Source organism: Camelina sativa, chromosome 2 (assembly GCF_030686135.1).
Source record: "Camelina sativa cultivar CO46 ecotype springtype chromosome 2, ASM3068613v1".
Lineage (NCBI taxonomy): Eukaryota > Viridiplantae > Streptophyta > Magnoliopsida > Brassicales > Brassicaceae > Camelina > Camelina sativa.
This window is the reverse complement of record NC_141881.1, coordinates 3750354-3774444: the sequence shown is the minus strand read 5'-3', so window position 1 is coordinate 3774444 and position 24091 is coordinate 3750354. Positions and strand designations below refer to the sequence as shown.

Genomic DNA, 24091 nt, shown 5'->3' with positions numbered 1-24091 from the left:
GCTTGAACTAGTGGTTGATCTCTGTCCCCAAGAATAATAAGATGGTCCGGCGAGCTAACCTTCGCGGTCTCGTGGCAACGACATTTCGGTGCGTAGCTAGCTACTAGCCCGAACTGCTGCATGACGATGCGGCTAAATGGATGAACCGGTTATTTACCTTTGTGGTTTCATCGTGGTGTGGGTGTGATGGGATGGGACAGAGTATCGAAGGGCCCTAGGTTGTGGAAAGTCTAGTGATGTACAGTTTATAATGATATGTTGCTAACAATCTTTACCCATTGTTGATGCGGGTGTTGTGGTGTGATTGTCTAGGATGACTAAGTGCCTAGAGTATCAAGTTTCTTGATTATTTCTAGTCTTTGCTTGCATGATTTTTTGCTGCATTGTTTAACGCTTCCGCATTGCGTGTTTGTTTGCTTGTTGTCGCAGAGTAGTTGGGTGGGAATAATGCATGTTAGAGGGTTACCCGACTCACTGAGTAATTTTAGATTACTCATGATAATATATTATCTTGCAGGAAAGATTGAGGTGGGTATAGAGCTTGGGCAGCTAGGAAACCGGCTAGGGTGTTTTCATGCTGTCTTGCAAAATCCAACTGTTTTACTTAAGTATTTTGTTTTTAATATAACATTTTACTTAAGTAATAAAAAGAAGTATTTTCATATATTCGGACAAGTGGAATGGTACATGGCCTAGTTTGGGCCAGCACAACGCCGCGTGTGTTCGAGGGTTGAAAAATCTAAGGGACATGCGCAGCGGGTAGGCATCACCGGTGAATTGGCTGGGGAACCTAATTAGTTGGTGGAACCTTGGACGGATTGCGGGCGTTTGACCTCTTCATGGCGTCTCCGGGCCGGTCCATGGTTTGTCCGACTGAAGGACGGTTCAGGAGCGTTACAGTCACCCCCTGACAGTGTGAGTCCACCCGACTCCACACTCATCTGGGTTGGACTCTGATACCACTTGTATCGCCCCGACCGCCACCTCTCAGTGGGGCCCATATCCAATATCAGTCTATGGGCCCACTTTTTTTAATGGATCTCACGTCCTCTCTCTAGGCCCGTGAGCTCATCTATATCTAACGGCCGGTTTGTTACGTATGGGAGGTTTTAAAGACTTGTTACCGTCGCTACAAATCACCACATGATCTTTTCCTGTGTTTTGTCCTCACTCGCACAGTTACGACAGTCACTTCTTCCAAGGTCACCCATCCTGAAACTACTCCACCATAAGCACGCTTAACTGTGGAGTTTCCTGAGGACCCTTGACCAAAAAGATATGTGTACTTTGGTGACATAGGTGGTCAAATCAATTTTTTTAAACCTCTCCGCAAGCTGGGTTGTCACAACTTTTGAGATGAAAACTCCTCAAAACCAGTTGTCCATATATCTTATATAGTATTCATAATCCTTGTCTATCTTATAATGTAAGATATTTTTATCCAATCTCACTATATATATTAAGACTCATAAGGGTGAAAGTTAATCATCCAAAAATAGAATCTAAATATTAAGAAAGAAGTACGTAAGAAGGAATAGCAGCCCCAACTACAATGATCGCATGTTCAGCGGGAGCGAGGCGGCCAGAGATGAGCTATATTTGTGTGTTTTTCATTGGTTCAGGTTAGTCCTTAACTAATTTGACTTAGATTCCAACAAAATATATTCTGACCAGTCATGCTAGATAGAAACTATGATGAGTTTGAGATGTCTCTTTCCGAAACAGAATGAGCTAAAGCTATCTTTGAACTTGCAATATCTCAGCCTGCTTTAGACATGCCCGAGCTGCTATGGAAGGTAATTTTGTTTCAGTCTAAAGCATCCAGAATATTGAAGATTTCTTAGACTTTTTAACTCTACTGTATATTGTTTGTGGCAGACATACATTGATTTGAGATATCATAATGGATCGTACAAAGCATTGCACGGTGTGGGTTAGTTTTGCAAAGCTTGAAGCTTCTGTTGTGGGACACAAAGAAGTCGAGGAAGAAGAGGATGTTATTAAATGCAAAAAAAGGCAGCATCAAACGTGCCAGAGGTTTGAATCTGCACGTTATATTGTGACAAGTTATAACTATTTTTTCTTAGCGCTTATTATGTTCTGGTGTATTTCCTTTCTTCTACTCAGCGATGATAAATAGAGCCAGCACATGTTGGAATTTATACCGGTTTATAACAATTTATAAACTAGTCATAAATTCAATTACCAGGATTCATGTACATATTGAATCAAAACTATGTCATAAGATTATGAATATACTTGGATAGTTCGCAGCGGAAGATGAACTAAATTAAACTAAGGTTGTAAAGCACCCAAACTGTTGTGCCTCTACTGGTATCCACACGCACACAAACTGGATCAAACGGGATGCTAGTGCCGTAGAGATCAAATCTCGATCGTGACAAACACTTTTGTCTTAGGTTAGGTTTCGGCGAGAATCTTACTGTTACTATTAGTCAAACGCAAAACGTCAATTATATACTGATCGACGTTAACCTAACTCGTTTAGGTTTGCTAATGGGCCAAGCCCAATTCTCACTTACGTGCGTTTATAAACATACATATATATATCAAATATGACATATGTATTATATTAACATATTTATAACTGCACAAATATAAATATATATATATATATATATGTATATCTCATATAACATATCTATATATAATATCAAACCCACTTTTTTGTGTCAACTTTTAATCCAACGGATGAGATTAGTTCCAGTTTTAATCCAACGGTTTAAAATTATTAATCGTGTCTTTTCGTCGCACCCCCATCTTTCAAAAATCACACCCTCTTAATCTTTGCATCTCTTTGTTGTACCTCCTGGTTTCAAAAATCACATCCATTAATTTTTACACCTTTTAAATCACACCTCTTAGTCTTTGCATCTCTTTGTTGTACCTCCTGGTTTCAAAAATCACATCCATTAATTTTTACACCTTTTAAATCACACCTCTTTAGTCTTTGCATCTCTTTGTTGTACCTCCTGGTTTCAAAAATCACATCTATTAATTTTTACACATTTTAATTTCACACCTCTATGTGTTACATCTCTTTGTTGTACCTCCTATATATAATAGTAAACCCACTTTTTGTGTCAACTTTTAATCCAACGGATGAGATTAGTTCCAGTTTTAATCCAACGGTTTAAAATTATTAATCGTGTCTTTTCATCGCACCTCCATCTTTCAAAAATCACACCTCTTAGTCTTTGCATCTCTTCGTTGTACCTCATGGTTTCAAAAATCACATCCATTAATTTTTACACCTTTTAAATCACACCTCTTAGTCTTTGCATCTCTTTGTTGTACCTCCTGGTTTCAAAAATCACATCCATTAATTTTTACACCTTTTAAATCACACCTCCTTAGTCTTTGCATCTCTTTGTTGTACCTCCAGGTTTCAAAAATCACATATATTAATTTTTACACATTTTAATTTCACACCTCTATGTGTTACATCTCTTTGTTGTACCTCCTATATATAATAGCAAACCCACTTTTTTGTGTCAACTTTTAATCCAACGGATGAGATTAGTTCCAGTTTTAATCCAATGGTTTAAAATTATTAATCGTGTCTTTTCATCGCACCCCCATCTTTCAAAAATCACACCTCTTAGTCTTTGCATATCTTTGTTGTACCTCCTGGTTTCAAAAATCACATCCATTAATTTTTACACCTTTTAAATCACACCTCTTAGTCTTTGCATCTCTTTGTTGTACCTCCTGGTTCCAAAAATCACATCCATTAATTTTTATACCTTTTAAATCACACCTCCTTAGTCTTTGCATCTCTTTGTTGTACCCCCTGGTTTCAAAAATCACATCCATTAATTTTTACACCTTTTAATTTCACACCTCTATGTGTTACATCTCTTTGTTGTACCTCCATGTTTCACATCTATTAATTTCAACACATTTACATTTCACACCTCTATGTCTTACACCTCTTTGTTTATTATATATAAACTTTTCTTGACTACATAAACAAGTTTCGAACAATTGTTTTCTGAGTACTAAAGAATTGTATTATTGAAGTGTTTTTTAACTTTCAAGCATCAATCTCTAATTTAAGGTAATTTAATATTTTTGCTGCGAATAACCTGTAGTGTTTTTCGGTTAGATAATTATTACTGTTAGTCGACACTATTAAGTTCATACATTAATCTTAGTTTTGTTAACTTTTAGTCTCTTCAAAATTTTTAGCCTTTCCGGTTTTCATGTTTTTGCATGACTAATGTTATTAAGTACGTGTGCCATATTTTTTGCATGGCTAATGTTTTTGATTCTCAATGTGCAAATATTATTTTTTGACTTCTGGAAAAACCAAAACCAAGATACGAGAGGCATGATAATATGCAGTGATGCTAGAGCTACGGATAAGCCAAATTTTTTTAACAAACATGGTATAATTATAATTTTATATATGTTCTTATTTTAACCTATTTATTTTTTTCTAACAAACATGGTATAAATGTTAATTTTTTTTTTTTTTTTGTAGGATGTCCATTAGATGTTCATGATCCAGGTTAGTTTACATTTTTTGTAAATAAAGTTTTTAAAAATTTTAGTTGAATTATAATTTCTTATACTTACTGGGTATCAAACATTTTAATAATATATAGAAATATTACAAATGAGCATGGAAATAGAGAGTGCCAAAGAAAAAGCCAGACATACTTGTGACAACACAAAATCAAATTCTAGAAAGCGTAAGCACGACCAAATGACAAGTCAAGTTAGAAAGAAAAGATCTACTTAAGGTAACTTATTTAGTCTTTGATGACTTTCTAATCTGTATATACAACTTTTTAAAAACATAATGTATAACAGTCACTTTTAGAGTGATCTGGAATCTGCCAAAAAAAAGAATGCAAGAAATTTATAAAATTAGTGTTTAACCTAAAGAAGAGAACATCAAAAGGTGAGATATTATTATCACCTGTTTCACCATATTAACTTCGTTTTCGCTGTCGTTTATTAAAAAACATGATGGTACCGATTCATAGACATAAGTGGGAAATCAAATAGAGGGGGATGCAGCCTGGAAGGAGAGCAGCCGACACGGTGGAATGGGATGGATTGGGAGAGACCAACATAAAATCCTATGTTCTATATTTTATTAATTTTCTGAACTTTTGTAGTTTAATTGAATTGCTTTGATTGAATAGCTGATGGGTAGGCCTGCGAATTCGGGTCGGGTCGGATACTTCGGGTCGGGTAATTCGGATAGTTGGGTAATTCGGAATCTGGGAAGTGTTACCAAAAATAACCGATTTAAATAACGGGTCGGGTCGGTTCGGGTATCGGGTTTTTCGGTTATTATTTTTGGTTACCGAAACTAACCAAAGTTTTTATTTTTTTGGTTAGTTTGGTTATTTAAGTTAAATCGGGTCAAAAATCTTGGTTATTTTCGGGTAAATTCGGGTAATTTCGGTTATTTGCGGGTAGTTTGGGTAATTTGGGTAATTTGGGTCGGTTAATTTCGGGTAATTTCGGGTAATGCGGGTAATTCGGGTAATTTCAGGTAACCGATCGGTTAGGGTGAACCGAACCGACTGAACCGATAACCGATTACATATTATAACTCCTTCCGATCAGTTTTCTTCTCTTAACCGAAACCGAACCGAAAACCGAAAATTTCGGTTCGGTTCGGTTCGGTTCGGAATTCTCGGTTCGGGTAATATTCCCAGGCTGACTGATGGGTGTACAAGTTTTTGTCTATATGCATTCTTAGTCTGTTACGTCTTGCTTTTTTTTCTTTTCCAAAGAGGAATATGTGATTTGAAGCAAATATTACAAATCCATGTATCAAATGTGTTAGTAGGAAATAAGGCAATCAAGCTTAACCCATTAAAAGGGAGGAAAGAAGGGGGTCTTCTGAGGGAAAACGTGACACCAACATGCATGTAACTGTGGAAAGCATTATAGCCAAATATATATCTCTAAAAGTTGTAGCTGAAGAATGTGAGTTACTCTATATTAACCCATTAGGTTTGATTGGTCGGTCATATAAAACTTGGTTTTGTACATATCTAAAAGTGAGAGAAAAAAACATCCACAAGCATAAGTGAAATTTTATACATGGTTAAAAGTAATGTTCATAGTAAATCATTTGTATACAAACTCCACTTGCTTACATCATCGGAATATTGATTGTGATTTGTGAATCAGTAATCTATGGAAAGAGAAATCGCGTATCAAAGTGAAGGGGAAACAAAACTCAATCCAGCCATCTACTCCGATCCCAATCTTCGACCTTCCTTCGACAAGTGGCATTTAGTATTTTCTCTATACAGTAAATAAACAAAGAGACAAGCAGTCTCGTATGTATTTCGATTGATAATGATCAACAACAAAGACAATTTCTAATAGCGAATTAAGAAAGGATACCAATATATAGCACCATATGGTCGGAGACAAACATAAATAAAATTTTATATATGGTTAAAAGTAATGTTCATAGTAAATCAAGCTCTAAAAAAGGCTCACTTTTGTGTGTGACAACCTAAAATATAATAACATTGAAATGAATTTTTGGCTTTTTAATCAGTTGAAAGCAATAGCAAGAAGTGAAAATGATCAAATTGATTGAGAAAATAAAGAATTTAGGATGAATTACAAATGTTAAATTTCAATTTAGGATTTCACCTCCCCGTGCGGCAACGCACGGGTCGCTTTCCTAGTATATATTATACCAAACCCAATATTACATTAATCCAGTCTGCTTAGGTGTGTGATCCTGTAGGATCGAATAATATTAGCAATGAGCTTCTAAAGTCATTGATCATAAGAGGCTTCTAGCAAAACATGATGATCATCTAATATTATTCGACTTTCGAACCTTGACTATACAAGAGTAAGTACAAGTGATTTCAGGACATTCCCAACAACACATACTACAAATACTCCACATCGGAGCTGAAAGAAGAGCGTGCTACAGAGTAAGCATTTACAAATAATTTTGGGATTTTTTTTATCTTTGGAATGTGAGAATCGAATGTGACAAAATAGTTTGAATCTTGGGCATGTATGAAGAATATAGTGATTATTTGTTCCTAGAATAATCACATATGACGAACCTTAAGATGGAAGACGCATAAGGTTGTTAAATCTAGGGAATGAGTCTATAGTGGTTAACATAGTGTAATGCATACTCTTCCAGCTTAAAAAAATATCAAAATGAAGTAGGTAATGATGTTCTTGCGGTGTTAATATTATTTATCATTTAAATATACTGGAACATATATTGCTCTGTGTATGCTGATTTATGACTCTTATAATAGCGTACTTTGCGCAAAGAAACGATGTATATCATTTTGTCAATTGGCAAAAAGGTAAATGCATTTGCACTTGAATCGCGTCCAGTCGTAGAAGAACTAGACAAGTAAGAGATCATAGAGATTTAGTTGGAGAAGATTTGGCAAATGAGAGAGAGGATCGTCATATAAATGTGATCAAAAGGCTTTGATGACCAGCTTCAATAAGCGTTGATAAGGTTTAACCACTTTTCTCCCTCCTGAATATTGATTATATCAAACATTAAACGTGAGAGTGACATTATAATCTAATTTAGACCATTTTAGTATATACGTTTTATGTGTTCAGTTTTGATGGTTTAATAAAATATTTGGCATAATATTAATTATAATATTCTAAACATTTTTATATAAAAACAAACATACGTCTATAAAAACAAACATATAAGTTATCGTAAGAAAATTTCAGTCCCCTGGATTATATATTAATACTTTTGAATCTTCCTTCACAAGGTTCCTACAGAAGCTGTATGACGTCAACTAAAAGACTTCCGATTTCCCAAATATATCTGACGTTAAAATATAAATGGGATGGTTTGCCGCTGATACGAAATAAATCATGAAGAGTTTGTGATAAATAAATTGGTGTTTTTATCACTCACATCAATCATGCATGTATCTTTGAGACATTCTTTCGATGTATTTTCTGTTTTCTACTCATCTATGAAACAAATATAATTATTTTTAATTATTTATTGTTAATGGTTCGATTTAAAGTTCAGAATTTGTTATTTGGAATCTTAATAGGAACCAACAATACATTTTGTGATCACCTTGAAAGAAGGAAACCCAGGTTTCTAAACATGTACGGTGGTCTCGAGATACATAATTATTTTCTTTCTGTTGTTATCTCAATACATAAGCTTAAGTGTCTATAGTTCATAAAAACACAAACATCAAAAGATATAAAACAAATAACAAAAATATCGTCAATATAAAAAAAAAAGTGTCTATAGTTCATGTCTTAGGAAATATACATTACATAACATATTCCTTCCTTCACATATTTTACACACATGTTTTATTTTTTACCTCACATCATACACACATCATACTTTACTACATATTAGACACATATTTTATTCGTTACTTCACATCTCTTACTTAACATAAAATTCTTTACTTCTTCAATTCACTTCAATTCATGCTTTATTCTAACAGAAAAATGTAGAGACTTGTACTATATAATCCCACTCATAGCGACGAAAACAATCACCAAACCAAAAATCTAAACAAGAGAAATATAAGAAATATGGGGAAAGAGATTTCCGTCAACTGGCAGTTTAGTGGTAGCGAAGCAGCCAAAAAGGCTTCAGCTGCCACCCTAGGCAGTTACACCTCTAGAATCATGGCTCTGTGTGACCCTAATGTAAAATCCATTTTGCCTCCTCTAAGTGAAGCCCCCGAGACTTCCTTTGCCGCTAAGAAGGCAGTTGTTGAAGCTGTCCTTAACGATACTGGAAACGCCTATGCTCCAAGTATTGGCCTTCCCGCGGCTAAAAGGTAATATATACATCAAATAATCGTTGATCATTTAAGATATTTTGCTTGAAAAGTCCTAAGAAAAACTGTCCCACAAAAAAAATTGTTTTAAAATATGATCTAGCCCCATAAAAAACTTCTGGTTTCATCTTAACTCTATTATGTATCTTGGTATATCTTCCGTGACAAATTTTGATTTGCTTCCGTTATTCTCAGTGCTGTGGCAGAGTATCTAAGTCGAGATCTTCCGAAGAAATTGACTGCAGATGACGTGTTTATGACCGTTGGATGCAAACAAGCCATTGAGCTTGTAATTGAAATCTTGCATACATCGAATGCCAACATCTTGCTTCCGAAGCCAGGCTTTCCATGGGATATGGTCCACGCAATCTACAATAAATTTGAGGTTCGTGAATATACTTTCCTCCGCGAAAAGAATTATGAGATCGACTTTGACAGCGTGCGTGCGCTTGTGGACGAGAACACGTGTGCGATACTTATTATTAACCCACACAATCCTAATGGGAACACGTACTCTGAAGCTCATCTTAAGGAGGTATTTTACAGATACTCTAATTAGCTATACAACGTGATCTTATAACTTATATGATCTCATCTTTGATAATGTGTAACGTAACTATTGAATATCTCTTTATATATAAGCTGGCTGAGTTGGCTCGAGAACTAGGGATACTGGTGGCTTCTGACGAAGTTTTTAGATGGACTGTGTTTGGGAGTAATCCCTTTGTTCCCATGGCGAAATTCTCGTCGATCGTACCTGTGATCAGTCTCGGTTCTATATCGAAGGGATGGAATGTACCGGGATGGCAAACCGGCTGGCTAGCGCTGCATGATCTAGATGGTGTCTTCCAATCTAACAAGGTCCGAATCCACTTTTTCCGATCACTCTTTAAACATTACTACAATTACTCTATATAGTCGGTATATTTCTAAGTTAAAAACAAAATTTTACGTGCAAACAATGACATTACATACCATTAACATACTAAATCTCTATGAATGTATAAATAAATTTGGTGTACGTGAAAATCAAGTTTTTTTTCTCGTCCACATCCATATTAAGAGTTGAAAATGTTCACATGTACGTAGTTTTCCTTGTCCTAATCTTGCTATATTTGGACAGATCGCAATTGCTGTTAAGACTTTTCTGTCGATAGATGATAAACCACCAACTGTTATCCAGGTTCGGAAGCATACTGTAACCAGGGTTTTTTTTTTCTTTTTTTTTTGCATGCATATAATAAGGTGAATTCGTCAGTTTTATCATGTAGGCAGCTATTCCGACCATCTTGGGGGAAACTCATAAAGAGTTCTTCGAGATGAGGCAGATTTTTCTGAAAGCGAATGCGGAGTTTGCCTTTGCTAAGCTCAAAGACATACCAGCCCTAACCTGCTACTTGAAAACTGAAGCCTGTACCTTCTTATGGGTATTCTATTATTACCACATTTCTTAAACATTTCTGACTTCTTATTACTAGTATTAGTTTGAAATAAATCATATATATATATATATATATATATATATATATATATATATATATATGCTTTTTCTCTTCTCCCAGACCGAGCTGAACTTGTCACTGTTTGCGGACATTGAAGATGATGAAGAATTCTGTGAAAAGCTTGCTACTGAAGAATGCCTTGTCCTCTTACCAGGTATTGATTAATTTCTCATTACCTATGATCACGGTAATTTAACAGTTTAGCTTTTAAGACAATTTTCGCATAACAACATATATAAATATATATGTTACCATGTTGGATTGGTTTAGGGATTGCTTTTGGTCTAAAGAACTGGGCGAGGCATTCTATCGACATGGATATTTTCGCTTTGGAGGATGCATTTGCAAGACTGAGGAGCTTCTGTGAACGCCACTCCACTGTAATTGAAGCTTCTTCAGTCAAAGCCGTCAATGGTGTCAAGTAAAAAAGGTCAATGTGGATCTTTGCCTAAGACTTTTTACATATGCTATAAAAATAAACGTGTGTTTTATTGATCTGAGATAAGTCATGAACACATTCATATCGTACTTGTATTTAATAAAATTGGTGTACTTATCACCAACCATGTAATGTTTTCTCGTAGATTGCTATATTTATAATAAAATTGGTGTACTTATCACCACCAATAACCATGTAATGCTGTCATACTTTTCAATAAATAAAATTAAGAATTTATCTTTTATGATTGTTTGATGTGCATAGATTCGTGTGCAATTACCAATATTGGCGTGTTTATCTCTGAGGAGGATTTAAACACTGTTTGATTTTTTTATGAAATTAGTTGTGTATTGTTTTGAATATAAGAATCCATAATTTTTTAGTTAAAATTTTCTTTTCCATTGGTACGTTCTAATTTTGAGTCTCTTATTTTTAAAAATATTGTTTTTTGACATTTAAAATTTTTAAATAGAATAGAAGTGGTATAAATGTGTAAACATTTAAGATTTTACAAAAATAAAAAATATTACATTTAATTAATTTTCAAACACACAAAACATGAAACATATTGCAATAGAAATAACAGAGCACTAGGATTTCACCTGCGGTACACCGCGGGACTAAATTATAAATTATTGTATTTTAAATAATAATTTTAATTTTATTTAGTTTTCAAATTCTCAATCAATTAACTATTGTCTAATTAATTTAGAATTTTTTTAGAATTTTTTTTCTTCTTCTTACGTTTTTTAAACTTTATAACCTAATTACATTAAATTTGTTATTAGATAAAATATAAAATTCTAGATTTGTCTTATTCTCTAGAATTAAACAGAGGTATATGTATATATAGTTTGTGTATATTTTTATGTGTATTTTTTTTTGGAATATTAAGAATGTGTTATAGCATGTGTAATACTTTGTAGTTCATATACTAAATAATTTATAAGTTAATTTTGAAAACTATGATTACAAATCTATAGTATATATGAGATAAACTAATAGTTTTAATGTTGGTTATATAGTCCAAACCCGCTATGCTAGGTGGGTGAGGCAACATGTTCAAAAAAATTTAATCCGCAAAAACTCATCATATAAAATCCGTGAAAGTAAAAATTAGTTTTAAATACGTAATAAAAATAAAAATAAATCTGTGAGCAAGCAATATTTTTTATATTTTATTATTATTCATTGAATAAGATATTAAATTGAATGGTAAATATGTTTGTTACATTTTAAAATCATACAGTTAGTTTTTTTGAATGATTGTTTAAATTCAGAATTTATGTAGAATAATTACACTGCTGGGCAAACATTTATTTTTGGCTGATCGAATGTGGGCAAACATAGGCTGATTTATAGGCTTCTCATAACTTTATTTCTTGAAATCCATCACCGCAAAGATATTGTAGAGATTCTTGGGAGATTTATTTTAGGAATTTTGTTTTTATTATTGAAAAACGTTTGAAACAAAAAGTTATGTTTACTAATTTGATTAAAAATAATAATAAATACTGATGGCAGTCTTGTAAATAGATGTCAAGTTCAGGATTTATTTGCTAAATGTACTTGGAAAATGTATATATAGATTTAGAATCACAAAACCAAAGTTTGAGACACTGACTAGTGGCTATCCTATAACCAAGAATTATTCATGTAGGCAACAATCACATTAACAGCAGATGTAAAATACTACAAGGTGGACCTGGGCTGTGACAACAGCAAAAGAGATTCATTAAGAGCTACCTTTACCTGTTGATATGTCTGTATTTTGCATCTCCTTAGCCTGTATTTATCATGCATTTAGCTAGGACAACTAGTTGTTTTGCATCATTTTAGAACCTCTTTCGTACATTTTGCATATTTAGGAAGTTTCTGCATCATCCTTGCATACATTGCGCATTTCGGAGTTTTCCAGGTGTCTAGGAGACGTTGGAAGCGCAGAGGGTCGAGCCACGCTCCTCACTTCCACAATCGAGCGCTCCTCACTTCCACAATCGAGCGCTCCTCACTTCCACAATCGAGCGCTCCTCACTTCCACAATCGAGCGCTCCTCACTTCCTCAATCGAGCGCTCCTCACTTCCACCATCGAGCGCTTCTCACTTCCACAATCGAGCGCTCCTCACTTCCACATTCGAGCGCTCCTCACTTCTACAGTCGAGCCCTCCTCACTACCACAATCGAGCCATCACTGGTCAGGAAGACGTTCTGTCTTACGCGCTTCAGGAGATTCCCAAACCGACGCTTCACCTTGTCGTTTTAAGTTTTAGGGATTTAAATGTTTTTACTATAAATACATGTAACACCCGCGAACCGGAAACCCGGTTTAGGGTTTGCATCGATCGATGCAGTGATAGCATCGGTCGATGCTGGTTCAATTCTCTGTGTTTTGACTTAAGTCAAACGCTGCGTTTTGGTCAGAAGAGAAAGGGAAAAAACCCTTAGGGTCGTGTCTTTTGTCTCATTAGACATGTGTAGCCGTTTTTGAGAGAAAAGAGAAGGGAGAAAGAGTTCCTGAAAGTTCTTGGTGATTTCTTGAGATTTGAGGCGTTTCTTGGTGATATCTGTAGCTGGGATCGTTGTAGGAGCTTCCTAGAGGCTTGTTCTTGATTGTTTGAGGTTTAGTTCTTCTGTGGCAAAGGTAAGTGCATGACCATGGCTTATCTAAGCTAGAGGATTCTTTAATCTGTTTGTTGTGTGATGTTAGGCTTGTTAGATCGTTGCTAGGGACGTTAGGAAGATTTCCTTGTGGCTTGGGATCGAGTTTTGTGGTTGTAGGAACGAAGATCCGGCGAGAAGCTTCGGGGAAATCACGGTGCTCGACGTTGCGTCGATCGATGCATATCTTGCATCGGTCGATGCAAGTGCGAGGACGGCGCGTAAAGCTCTAGGGTTTTCGTGTTACGTCAAGCATGCGTCGGTCGATGCAGACTGGGTATCGGTTGATGCAAGTTACACTTGCATCTGTCGATGCAGCTTCTGTGTCGATCGATGCTTCCCCATTTGGCATCGGTCGATGCATGTGTGGCGTCGGTCGATGCTAAGTCCTGGTTTGCTATTCGTTGTTGTTGATTGTTGTGTGATGATTATTGATACTCTATTGCTTGTGTGTATAGCCCAGTAGATGGGAGGATTGCCTTACTGAGTGTTTGTAAAATACTCATGCATTGCAATATGTGTTTGTGGTGCAGGTAAAGGCAAAGTGTGATCGTGGAATCCAGGCAATGAAGAGGAGGATGTTCTAGGGACTCGGTTTCATGTTGTCTGGCATTGCTAGGTTGCTAGAAGTGGGGTCATTAGAACATTGCTAGGTAGCTGGTTTTATGATTCCTGTTGTCTGGATATTGATTATGTTGGATTTTGGCTATATTTTATTATTGGATTATTATTGAATATTGGTTGGTTATTTCCGCTGTTGAATGTGTTTATGCTTAGGTGGCTAGTGGGTATGGGACCACTAGCTGTAGTTTATTTTATATTATTATTATTTATTAATGATTATTTAAAAAAAAAAAGGGTCGGTCGTTTCATTTTGGTATCAGAGCCCTTACGGTTCTAGGTTTGGGTTCACTAGGTTTCTGTTGTAGATGTTTGGGATTGCATGTCTTGATTGATTATGTGAGTTAGACAATTGTGTGTGGCATGGAGTCCTAGAACATCCTCTTCGAGCCGAGTGTGTGATTCCACGGTGAGTTTATGTTTCTGTGTTATAATAGAAATTGTTTGCTTAGCCTTCTGTTCATGGTAGTGCAGATGGTTAGAGAGGATGCTGTGGCTGGTCGAGGTCGTGGACGCGGACGTGGTCACGGACGTGGTCGTGGTAGGGGCAGAGCCCCAGTGGTTAGTGAGACCGAGGACCAAAGTGTGACAGCTGAGGGTGTTGGCGAGTCGCGGGGTGTTCCGGGGGATTCCGTAAGTATGGCAGGAGGGGGCGGTGTTGATGCTCCAGTGGCCGGTGATGCTAGGGTCCCGGGTGTGGGAGTCCCAGCGGGTGGAGTCCCTGGTACTGACTTTGCGGCTATGCTAGCAGAGGTGTTGGCGCGGTTACCACCAGTGGTACCGGCGCAGGCTCGGGTAGTGCCACCAGTGGTGGCGGAGGAGCGGCAGCTAGTGGCTGCGGATGCGGGAGTCCATGCTCGTTATCTCAGCATGTTGACAGAGATGGGTCGGTTGCGCACTGAGCAGTTTTCAGGAGGTGTAGATCCTACTGCTGCGGATGCGTGGAGGATGAGAGTGGAACGTAACTTCCATAGGTGTCTACTTTTTGAGTGGTGATGCTGAGTTGTGGTGGAGATCTGTGGCTGCTAGGAGGGTGCAGCGGGAGATGACTTGGGCTGACTTCGTTTTGGAGTTCAACCGCAAGTATTTTCCTAGGGAGGCATTGGATCGTTTGGAGGTGCAGTTCCTTCAGTTGTCTCAGGGGACACGGTCAGTGCAGGAGCTGGAGTTGGAGTTCAGTCGACTTCTTTGTTATGGAGGTCGGGCTATGGAGCCTGAAGAGGCTCAGGTCAGGAGGTTTATGAGGGCTCTACGGGATGAGTTGAGAGTTCACTGTAGAGGGAGGTATTATGCTACGCGTACAGAGCTGGTTGAGACTGCAGCAGAGATTGAGGAGGATATCCGGGCACAGTCAGTGGCGGTAGCTCCAGCAGTTCAGCCTAGTAGGGCTCAGCAGCAGGGTGGTTCTAGCAGGGGCGGTAGGCATGCTCAGGGAACCAAGAGGAAGTGGGAGGCTACGCAGAAGCCGAGTGGTGCAGGTTGCTTTGGTTGTGGGAGCAGGGATCATAGGGTTGCTAGTTGTCCCAAGAGGAGTGTTCCGTCGACAGGACCTCGAGTATGTTATCATTGTAGGGAGACAGGGCACATCAGGCCTTTTTGTCCCAAATTGCAGCCGGCAGCCGTGGCAGCGTTGCAGCAGGTGCAGCCTGGTGGTCAGCAGGTGGCACGGATTGAGCAGGGGCCTCGGGTTTTCACGACAGTAGAGACTGGTGGAACCAGTGCCGGGGCGATCACAGGTTTAATTTCTGGTACTTAATCCTTGTGAATTTTAGTAGGTTCATATTGTACATGTTTCCTGTGTTAAAGTTGTTAGGTTCTCAACACATGAGGTTTGTGTAGGGACCTTGCTGGTGGGCGGGTTTAAGTCCCACGTTATGTTTGATTCTGGAGCTTTGCATAGCTTCATTACTCTAGAGTGTGCAGAGTGTGCGGGGATCAGCGGGGATCCTGGAGAGCGTGCAGGAGTTGTCAGGGTTGCGGGAGGTGAGTTCCTGAGAGTGATTGGACGGGCTAGAGGAATTGATATTCAGATCGCAAGAGAGTCATGGCCAGCAGATTTGCTTATCAGTCCAGTGGAGCTTTATGATGTTATTCTCGGGATGGATTGGTTGCATCGGCATAGGGTGCATTTGGACTGCCATCGGGGTAGAGTGGAGTTTGAGCGTTCAGGAGGGAAGTTGGTTTTTCAGGGTATTAGACCGACTTTGGGGAGTCTCGTGATCTCAGCCATTCAGGCTGGGAAGATGATCGAGAAGGGCCGTGAGGCTTATCTGGTTACTATATCTATGCCAGAGTCAGTGGGGAAGTCTACGGTTAGCGGTATTCTGGTAGTGGAGGAATTTGAGGATGTGTTTCAGTCTTTGCAGGGATTACCACCATCTCGGTCGGATCCTTTTACCATTGAACTGGAACCGGGGACGACACCGTTATCCAAGGCTCCTTACAGAATGGCTCCAGTAGAGATGGCAGAGCTGAAGAAGCAGCTAGAGGATCTGTTGAGTAAGGGATTCATCCGTCCTAGTGTATCACCGTGGGGAGCGCCGGTGTTGTTTGTGAAGAAGAAGGATGAAAGTTTCAGGTTGTGTATTGATTATCGGGGTTTGAACCGGGTCACTGTGAAGAACAAGTATCCTCTTCCTAGGATCGATGAGTTGTTGGATCAGTTGAGGGGAGCTACTTGGTTCTCCAAGGTAGATCTGGCGTCGGGTTATCATCAGATACCGATAGATGAGGCAGATGTGAGGAAGACTGCTTTCAGGACTAGGTGTGGGCATTATGAGTTTGTGGTGATGCCCTTCGGATTGACTAACGCGCCAGCAGCGTTTATGAGATTGATAAACAGTGTGTTTCAAGAGTTTCTGGATGTATCTATCATCATTTTCATCGACGATATCCTGGTTTATTCTAAGAGTCCTGAGGAGCATGCAGTGCATTTGAGGGCAGTTATGGAGAAGCTGCGGGAGCAGAAATTGGTTGCCAAGTTGAGCAAGTGTAGTTTTTGGCAGCGTGAGATGGGCTTTCTGGGTCACATTGTTTCTGCAGAGGGGGTTTCTGTAGATCTAGAGAAGATTCAGGCTATCAGGGATTGGCCTAGACCGCAGAATGCCACAGAGATCAGGAGTTTCCTTGGTTTGGCAGGATACTACAGGAGATTTGTGCAGGGGTTTGCAAGCAGAGCACGTCCTATGACTAAGTTGACAGGGAAGGATGTTCCTTTTGTCTGGTCAGAAGAGTGTGAGGAAGGCTTTGCAAGCCTGAAGGAGATGTTGACTACTGCGCCAGTGTTGGCTTTGCCTGAGCAGGGAGAACCCTATGTGGTTTATACAGATGCATCTAGAGTTGGTTTGGGGTGTGTTCTGATGCAGCATGGGAAGGTGATTGCCTATGCTTCGCGGCAGTTGCGGGTGCATGAAGGTAACTATCCTACTCATGATTTGGAGATGGGTGCTATAGTTTTTGCCCTGAAGATTTGGAGATCTTATCTTTATGGTGCAAAGGTACAGGTGTTTACAGATCATAAGAGCCTAAAGTATATATTCACTCAGCCTGAGCTGAACTTGAGACAGAGGCGGTGGATGGAGCTTGTGGCAGATTATGATTTGGAGATAGCCTATCATCCTGGTAAGGCTAACACGGTTGCAGATGCTCTGAGTCGGAAGAGGGTAGCTTCGGCTCAGGAGTTGGAGTCTCTGGTAGGGGAGATCAGTGCTTTGAGGTTATGTGCTGTTTCACAGGAACCGTTGGGTTTGGAAGCAGTAGATAGAGCAGATCTTTTGAGTAGAGTGCGGTTGGCTCAGGAGAAGGATTTGGGGCTGGTGAATGCCTCTAAGGATGTGGGTTCAGAGTATCAGGTCTCAGATAATGGTACTATCTTGGTGCACAGTCGGGTTTGTGTGCCCAAGGATGAGGAGTTGAGGCAGGAGATTCTGAGAGAGGCTCATGCGAGCAAGTTATCCATTCATCCAGGAGCGACTAAGATGTACCGTGACCTCAAGAGGTACTATCATTGGGTCGGGATGAAGAAGGATGTGGCTAGTTGGGTTTCGAGGTGTGATGTGTGTCAGCTAGTGAAGGCTGAGCATCAGGTTCCTGGCGGGTTACTGAAGAGTTTACCCATTCCTGAGTGGAAGTAGGATATGATCACCATGGATTTCGTGGTAGGATTGCCAGTGTCACGGACCTTTGATGCTATTTGGGTCATTGTGGACCGGTTGACTAAGTCTGCACATTTTCTGGCCATTAAGAAGACTGATGGAGCAGCGGTCTTGGCTAAGAAGTATGTGAGAGAGATAGTCAGATTGCATGGGATGCCAGCAAGCATTGTGTCTGATAGAGATTCTAAGTTCACTTCGGTGTTCTGGAAGGCATTTCAGGCGGAGATGGGCACTAAGGTGCATATGAGTACAGCTTATCATCCCCAGACAGATGGACAGTCTGAGAGGACGATCCAGACGCTGGAGGATTTGCTGAGGATGTGTGTGTTGGATTGGGGTGGCCATTGGGCAGATCACCTGAACCTGGTAGAGTTTGCTTACAACAACAGTTATCAGGGGAGTATTAAGATGGCTCCTTATGAGGCTTTGTATGGGAGGCCATGTCGTACACCATTATGCTGGACTCAGGTGGGGGAGAGGAGCATGTTTGGTGCTAGTTTTGTTCAGGAGACCTCAGAGAAGATTTGGGTTCTCAAGCTGAACATGAAAGAGGCTCAGGATAGGCAGAGGAGTTGTGCTGATAGGAGGAGGAGGGATCTTGAGTTTCAGGTAGGAGACAGAGTGTACCTCAAGATGGCCATGTTGCGGGGTCCGAACAGGTCATTGTCAGAGACTAAGTTGAGTCCGAGGTATATGGGTCCAATCAGAGTGATTGAGCGGGTTGGACCAGTGGCATATAGATTGGAGTTACCTGAGGTTATGCGTGCATTCCATAAAGTTTTCCATGTGTCTATGTTGCGGAAGTGTCTCCGTGAGGGTGAGCAGGTGTTGGCTAAGATTCCTGAGGATCTTCAGCCTAACATGACAGTGGAGGCGAGACCAGTGAGGGTTCTCGAGAGGAGGATCAAGGAACTTCGGAAGAAGAAGATTCCTTTGATGAGAGTCCTGTGGGACTGCGATGGTGTTGAGGAGCAGACTTGGGAGTCTGAGGCAAAGATGAAGGCAAGGTTCAAGAAGTGGTATGAGAAGCAAGCCGCGACTTGAGCTTGTTTAGCCTGGTCCCATCTGTAATCCGTGGCTGGAGCGGGAATGGAGTATTCCAGCCCATCTCTCTTGTTACTCGGTCGCTTGGGGTGGTTGGTTGTGCGACTCAGTAACAAGATGAGGTGGTGTTGGGGTACAAAGTTTCCGTGAAGCGGGGTTGTGAAGGAAAGTTCCTGGAGGAGAAGTTTCCAAAAGTGGAAAGTTTCCAAAAGTGGAAAGTTTCCAAAAGTGGAAAGTGCTAAATATGGAAGGTTTTATGGGAGTTAGAATTTGTCCATTTTAGCGGTGGAGAGCCTTAAAGGGGGCTTGTGTGTGACCTTAGTGGCGGACTTTCGAGTCAGAGTGCCTGTGTGTGGCGGTCTTGTTAGACATTGTGTGGCCTTTGTGGCGGGTTCTTAGCCGATTGTGTGGCCTTTGTGACGGGCTTTTAGCCGATTGTGTGGCCTTTGTGGCGGGCTTTTAGCCGATTGTGTGGCCTTTGTGGCGAGATTTTAGCCAGTTGTTGGCCTTTGTGGCGGGCTGTTTAGCCAGAGTGTCTTTGTGACGGTCCTTCAGGACAGATGGTCTTTGTGACGGTCCTTCGGGACAGATGGTCTTTGTGACGGTCCTTCGGGACAGATGGTCTTTGTGACGGTCCTTTGGGACGAGTGGCCTTGGTGGCGGTCCTTTTTAGGACATGTGTTTGGCCTTGGTGGCGGTCCTTGTTAGGAAATTTTGTTGGCCTTTGTGGCGGCCCTTGTGGCGTGTATATGATCCTTGTGTGGTCATAAGGTATTCCAGTGAGGGAATATGTGGTTGGTAGGACATTGAGATGTTTTTACGCGAACTACGGGAGGGAAACCTGGATAGGGATAGGACTCAGACGTGTTCAGAATCGTTTGCTCGCGACTCTTGGGGGGACTTAGGTTCTCCTTGTACTGCCATATTCAGAGACTTTGTGGCTCGGGAGTATGGTTGGTATATCGACTTCGGATGACGATCCGGGGGCGCGATGTAGGGTGGCAACCCGAGAGACGAGTTGGATTTTCCTTATATATTATGGCATGCGGGTCTAGGCCCGATGAGGAGCCAACATTTGGCATGCAGACTTAGGTCTGATGAGGAGCCAATAAGAACTCAAGGTTTAGAACTATGAGTAAAGGAAAGTCCAAATGTCAAGAGCAAATGACGCCTGGAGCGTGAGCCTATCGCCTAGAGGTGACCTTATGTAGATCAGTCGGAGGAGTGCGGGCCACGGAGACGGTTGCACGGGAGTCCTTGGCTGATGGTTGTTCGGGATTCAAGGACGAATCCAGTTTGGTGGGGGAGAATTGTAACACCCGCGAACCGGAATCCCGGTTTAGGGTGTGCATCGATCGATGCAGTGGTAGCATCGGTCGATGCTGGTTCAATTCTCTGCGTTTTGACTTAAGTCAAACGCTGCGTTTTGGTCAGAAGAGAAAGGGAAAAAAACCCTTAGGGTCGTGTCTTTTGTCTCATTAGACGTGTGTAGCCGTTTTTGAGAGAAAAGAGAAGGGAGAAAGAGTTCCTGAAAGTTCTTGGTGATTTCTTGAGATTTGAGGCGTTTCTTGGTGAGATCTGTAGCTGGGATCGTTGTAGGAGCTTCCTAGAGGCTTGTTCTTGATTGTTTGAGGTTTAGTTCTTCTGTGGCAAAGGTAAGTGCATGACCATGGCTTATCTAAGCTAGAGGATTCTTTAATCTGTTTGTTGTGTGATGTTAGGCTTGTTAGATCGTTGCTAGGGACGTTAGGAAGCTTTCCTTGTGGCTTGGGATCGAGTTTTGTGGTTGTAGGAACGAAGATCCGGCGAGAAGCTTCGGGGAAATCACGGTGCTCGACGTTGCATCGATCGATGCATATCTTGCATCGGTCGATGCAAGTGCGAGGACGGCGCGTAAAGCTCTAGGGTTTTCGTGTTACGTCGAGCATGCTTCGGTCGATGCAGACTGGGTATCGGTCGATGCAAGTTATACTTGCATCGGTCGATGCAGCTTATGTGTCGATCGATGCTTCCCCATTTGGCATCGGTCGATGCATGTGTGGCGTCGGTCGATGCTAAGTCCTGGTTTGCTATTCGTTGTTGTTGATTGTTGTGTGATGATTATTGATACTCTATTGCTTGTGTGTATAGCCCAGTAGATAGGAGGATTGCCTTACTGAGTGTTTATAAAATACTCATGCATTGCAATATGTGTTTGTGGTGCAGGTAAAGGCAAAGTGTGATCGTGGAATCCAGGCAATGAAGAGGAGGATGTTCTAGGGACTCGGTTTCATGTTGTTTGGCATTGCTAGGTTGCTAGAAGTGGGGTCATTAGAACATTGCTAAGTTGCTGGTTTTATGATTCATGTTGTCTGGATAATGATTATGTTGGATTTTGGCTATATTTTATTATTGGATTATTATTGAATATTGGTTGGTTATTTCCGCTGTTGAATGTGTTTGTGGTTAGGTGGCTAGTGGGTATGGGACCACTAGCTGTAGTTTATTTTATATTATTATTATTTATTAATTATTATTTAAAAAAAAAAGGGTCGGTCGTTTCAATACATTTTGCTAAGTCTTGGTTGAGGATATCTTAGTTTTTATCTCGTTTTCTTTTGTAAGGTTTCCCTAGCCACCAAAAACGTACTCTGACTTTGTATCCCAATATCTTTGAACTTATTCAGTATTTCGATTTGATTTCTTCTACAAAGTTGTTCTTCACATTTTAATCTATCTAAGAATGCTTGTTTCAATGTTTTCTATGTTTGCATCCTTGACTATGATTTTCGGATCTGAGTAGTGCGGTAGTTCTTGAGGATGGGATAGACTAGGTGGAGGATCTTAGGATGTAGGGTGTTTAAGCTTGATTTGTAAGATTCCCTTCTGGACTAGAGTTAGAATTACTAGTTTCTCTCTGATCAGTTGGAACTAGGTTCGAGACATCTCCACACCCAAAAGGTGTTTGATGAAATGTCTGACCAACTAGTGCTAGAGACTTACGTTCCTAGCCTAAGAGATTAGTTGTCTAGGATGTTTGTTGACGTGAATGAACTTGTTTGTCATGCCTGCTCGACCACGTTTCTCTAGCGAGAGCTAGGTATGGAAGTGGTTGAGTCTGAGTAGCTTTTGCCAAGAGATTGGATTAGCTAATTTGTGGTGTTCATTGTTTAGGGATAGTTTGTTTGTGGTATGTTAAACACTCTGTAGACTAGGATACTCCACTGACGTCAATTACCCCATCCTTAGGACTTCTTTCTTTCTGATTTTTATTACATTCCTGAGACTGTCTCGTTTCTTGCTTTTTAGTTCATGCTTAGACTCGTCTCCGTTTTTATTCATTTTTGCTTCTTGTCATGCATTCTTGTTTCTAGTTCTGTGACTCATTTTCGTTTCGCATTTTGATCATTCTAGGATTGCTAGATAAAAACACTCTTTGAATTGGCTTAACTTGTGACTTCTTGATTGCATCTTGAGTGATAGTAAACTTTCCCAACTGGATTGACACCTTAAGTATTACAACGCATAAGGTTAATTGAGACCTACTAGGAGACACAAAAATCCTAGTATCAATTTGGCGCCGTTGCCATTTGGGAATCGTTTTGCTACATTTAGGATTTCAAGTTTTGCAAGATTAAGTTCTGTTACACTTATCATTCCGAGTACTGACTTGCTTTGGTTTTCTGCTTGTTTGTTTTGCATCTCAGGTACCTATTGATTGCAACCTTGCATGCACACCAGATCAAGAGGGCATCAGAATCTCGTTCCTGTTATCGACGAAATCAATCGGTTGCAACGCCCACGACAAGCTCGTCAACACTCTGATCATCCCGCACAAGTCACTATGGAACAACAGCATGAACCACATCAGGGACCGCGAAACATTGGTGCGGGGGACGCACCGAACACTCATACTCAGCATGCTGGCATCGTCCCTCCCGCCGTGCAGAACAACAACTTCGGGATCAAAAGTGGTCTGATCACCATGATCCAAGGAAAAAAGTTTCACGGGTTGCCTATGGAGGATCCACTCGACCACTTGGACGAGTTCGACCGTCTTTGCAGTCTCACCAAGATCAACGGTGTGAGTGAGGATGGTTACAAGTTGCGCCTCTTCCCATTCTCCCTGGGAGACAAGGCTCATCAATGGGAGAAAAACCTTCCCAAGGGATCAATCACCACCTGGGATGGTTGCAAGAAAGCATTTTTGGCCAAGTTTTTCTCTAACTCCAGAACAGCACGTCTCAGGAATGAGATTTCCAGCTTTACTCAGAAGAGCTCAGAATCATTCTGTGAAGCCTGGGAGCGCTTCAAGGGTTACCACAGCCAGTGCCCGCACCATGGTTTCAGCAATGAGTCACTGCTGAGCTCTCTATCGTCGTGTCCTTCCGAAGATACGCATGCTGCTTGACACTGCTTCCAACGGTAACTTCCTGAACAAGGACGTAGATGAAGGTTGGCAACTGGTTGAGAATCTCGCTCAGTCTGACGGCAACTACAATGAGGACTATGACCGCACAGTTCGCGGCGATGCTGGGTCTGAGGAGAAGTACAAGAAAGACCTCAAGAATGTCAATGAGAAGCTTGACCGTATCTTGCTAAGCCAGCAGAGGAGCGTCCACTTTGTATCTGAGGATGACCCTTTCCAAATTACAGATGGGGAAGGCGAGCAGACTGAGGAGATCAGCTATGTTCAAAATCAGGGTGGATACAACAAAGGTTACAATCCCTACAAGATGAACCCCAATTTGTCTTACCGAAGTACCAATGTTGCTAATCCACAAGATCAGGTGTACCCGCCTCAACAACAACAGCAAGGTCAACAAAAACCTTTTGTGCCTTACAATCCGGGATTTGCTCCAAAA

At 40.5% G+C, this 24091-nt stretch overlaps 1 protein-coding gene and 1 non-coding gene across 4 annotated transcripts; one reads left to right on the top strand and one right to left on the bottom strand.

Moving 5' to 3' along the window:
- The first annotated feature begins 8523 nt into the window (after positions 1 to 8523).
- LOC104716943 (putative aminotransferase TAT4) lies at positions 8524 to 11011 on the top strand. 3 transcript variants are annotated; one of them, XM_010434431.3, is made up of 7 exons: positions 8524 to 8828; positions 9024 to 9363; positions 9471 to 9689; positions 9952 to 10011; positions 10100 to 10255; positions 10391 to 10484; positions 10601 to 11011. In XM_010434431.3, the coding sequence occupies exons 1-7, from the start codon at positions 8578 to 8580 to the stop codon at positions 10753 to 10755; spliced, it is 1275 nt and encodes a 424-aa protein (XP_010432733.2). In that variant the 5' UTR covers positions 8524 to 8577; the 3' UTR covers positions 10756 to 11011. The 3 variants fall into 3 exon arrangements, 2 of the variants coding, with proteins under 2 accessions (XP_010432733.2, XP_087336179.1); XR_015577349.1 differs by having other exon boundaries at positions 8538 to 8828; positions 10087 to 10255; XM_087480053.1 differs by lacking the exon at positions 9471 to 9689 and having other exon boundaries at positions 8538 to 8828.
- Positions 11012 to 23466: 12455 nt separating this feature from the next.
- On the bottom strand, positions 23467 to 23573 carry LOC147948225 (small nucleolar RNA R71). The gene has a single exon (XR_015586011.1). It is a non-coding gene; the product is annotated as a small nucleolar RNA R71 (small nucleolar RNA).
- Positions 23574 to 24091: the final 518 nt, after the last annotated feature.

What these genes read in the sequence shown, in the direction of transcription:
- LOC104716943 (XM_010434431.3), top strand. Translation starts at nt 8,578, where the DNA reads ATGGGGAAAGAGATTTCCGTCAACTGGCAGTTTAGTGGTAGCGAAGCA. An exon ending in GGCCTTCCCGCGGCTAAAAG is followed by an intron (nt 8,829 to 9,023) that starts GTAATATATACA and finishes CGTTATTCTCAG; the next exon opens with TGCTGTGGCAGAGTATCTAA. An exon ending in CTGAAGCTCATCTTAAGGAG is followed by an intron (nt 9,364 to 9,470) that starts GTATTTTACAGA and finishes TTTATATATAAG; the next exon opens with CTGGCTGAGTTGGCTCGAGA.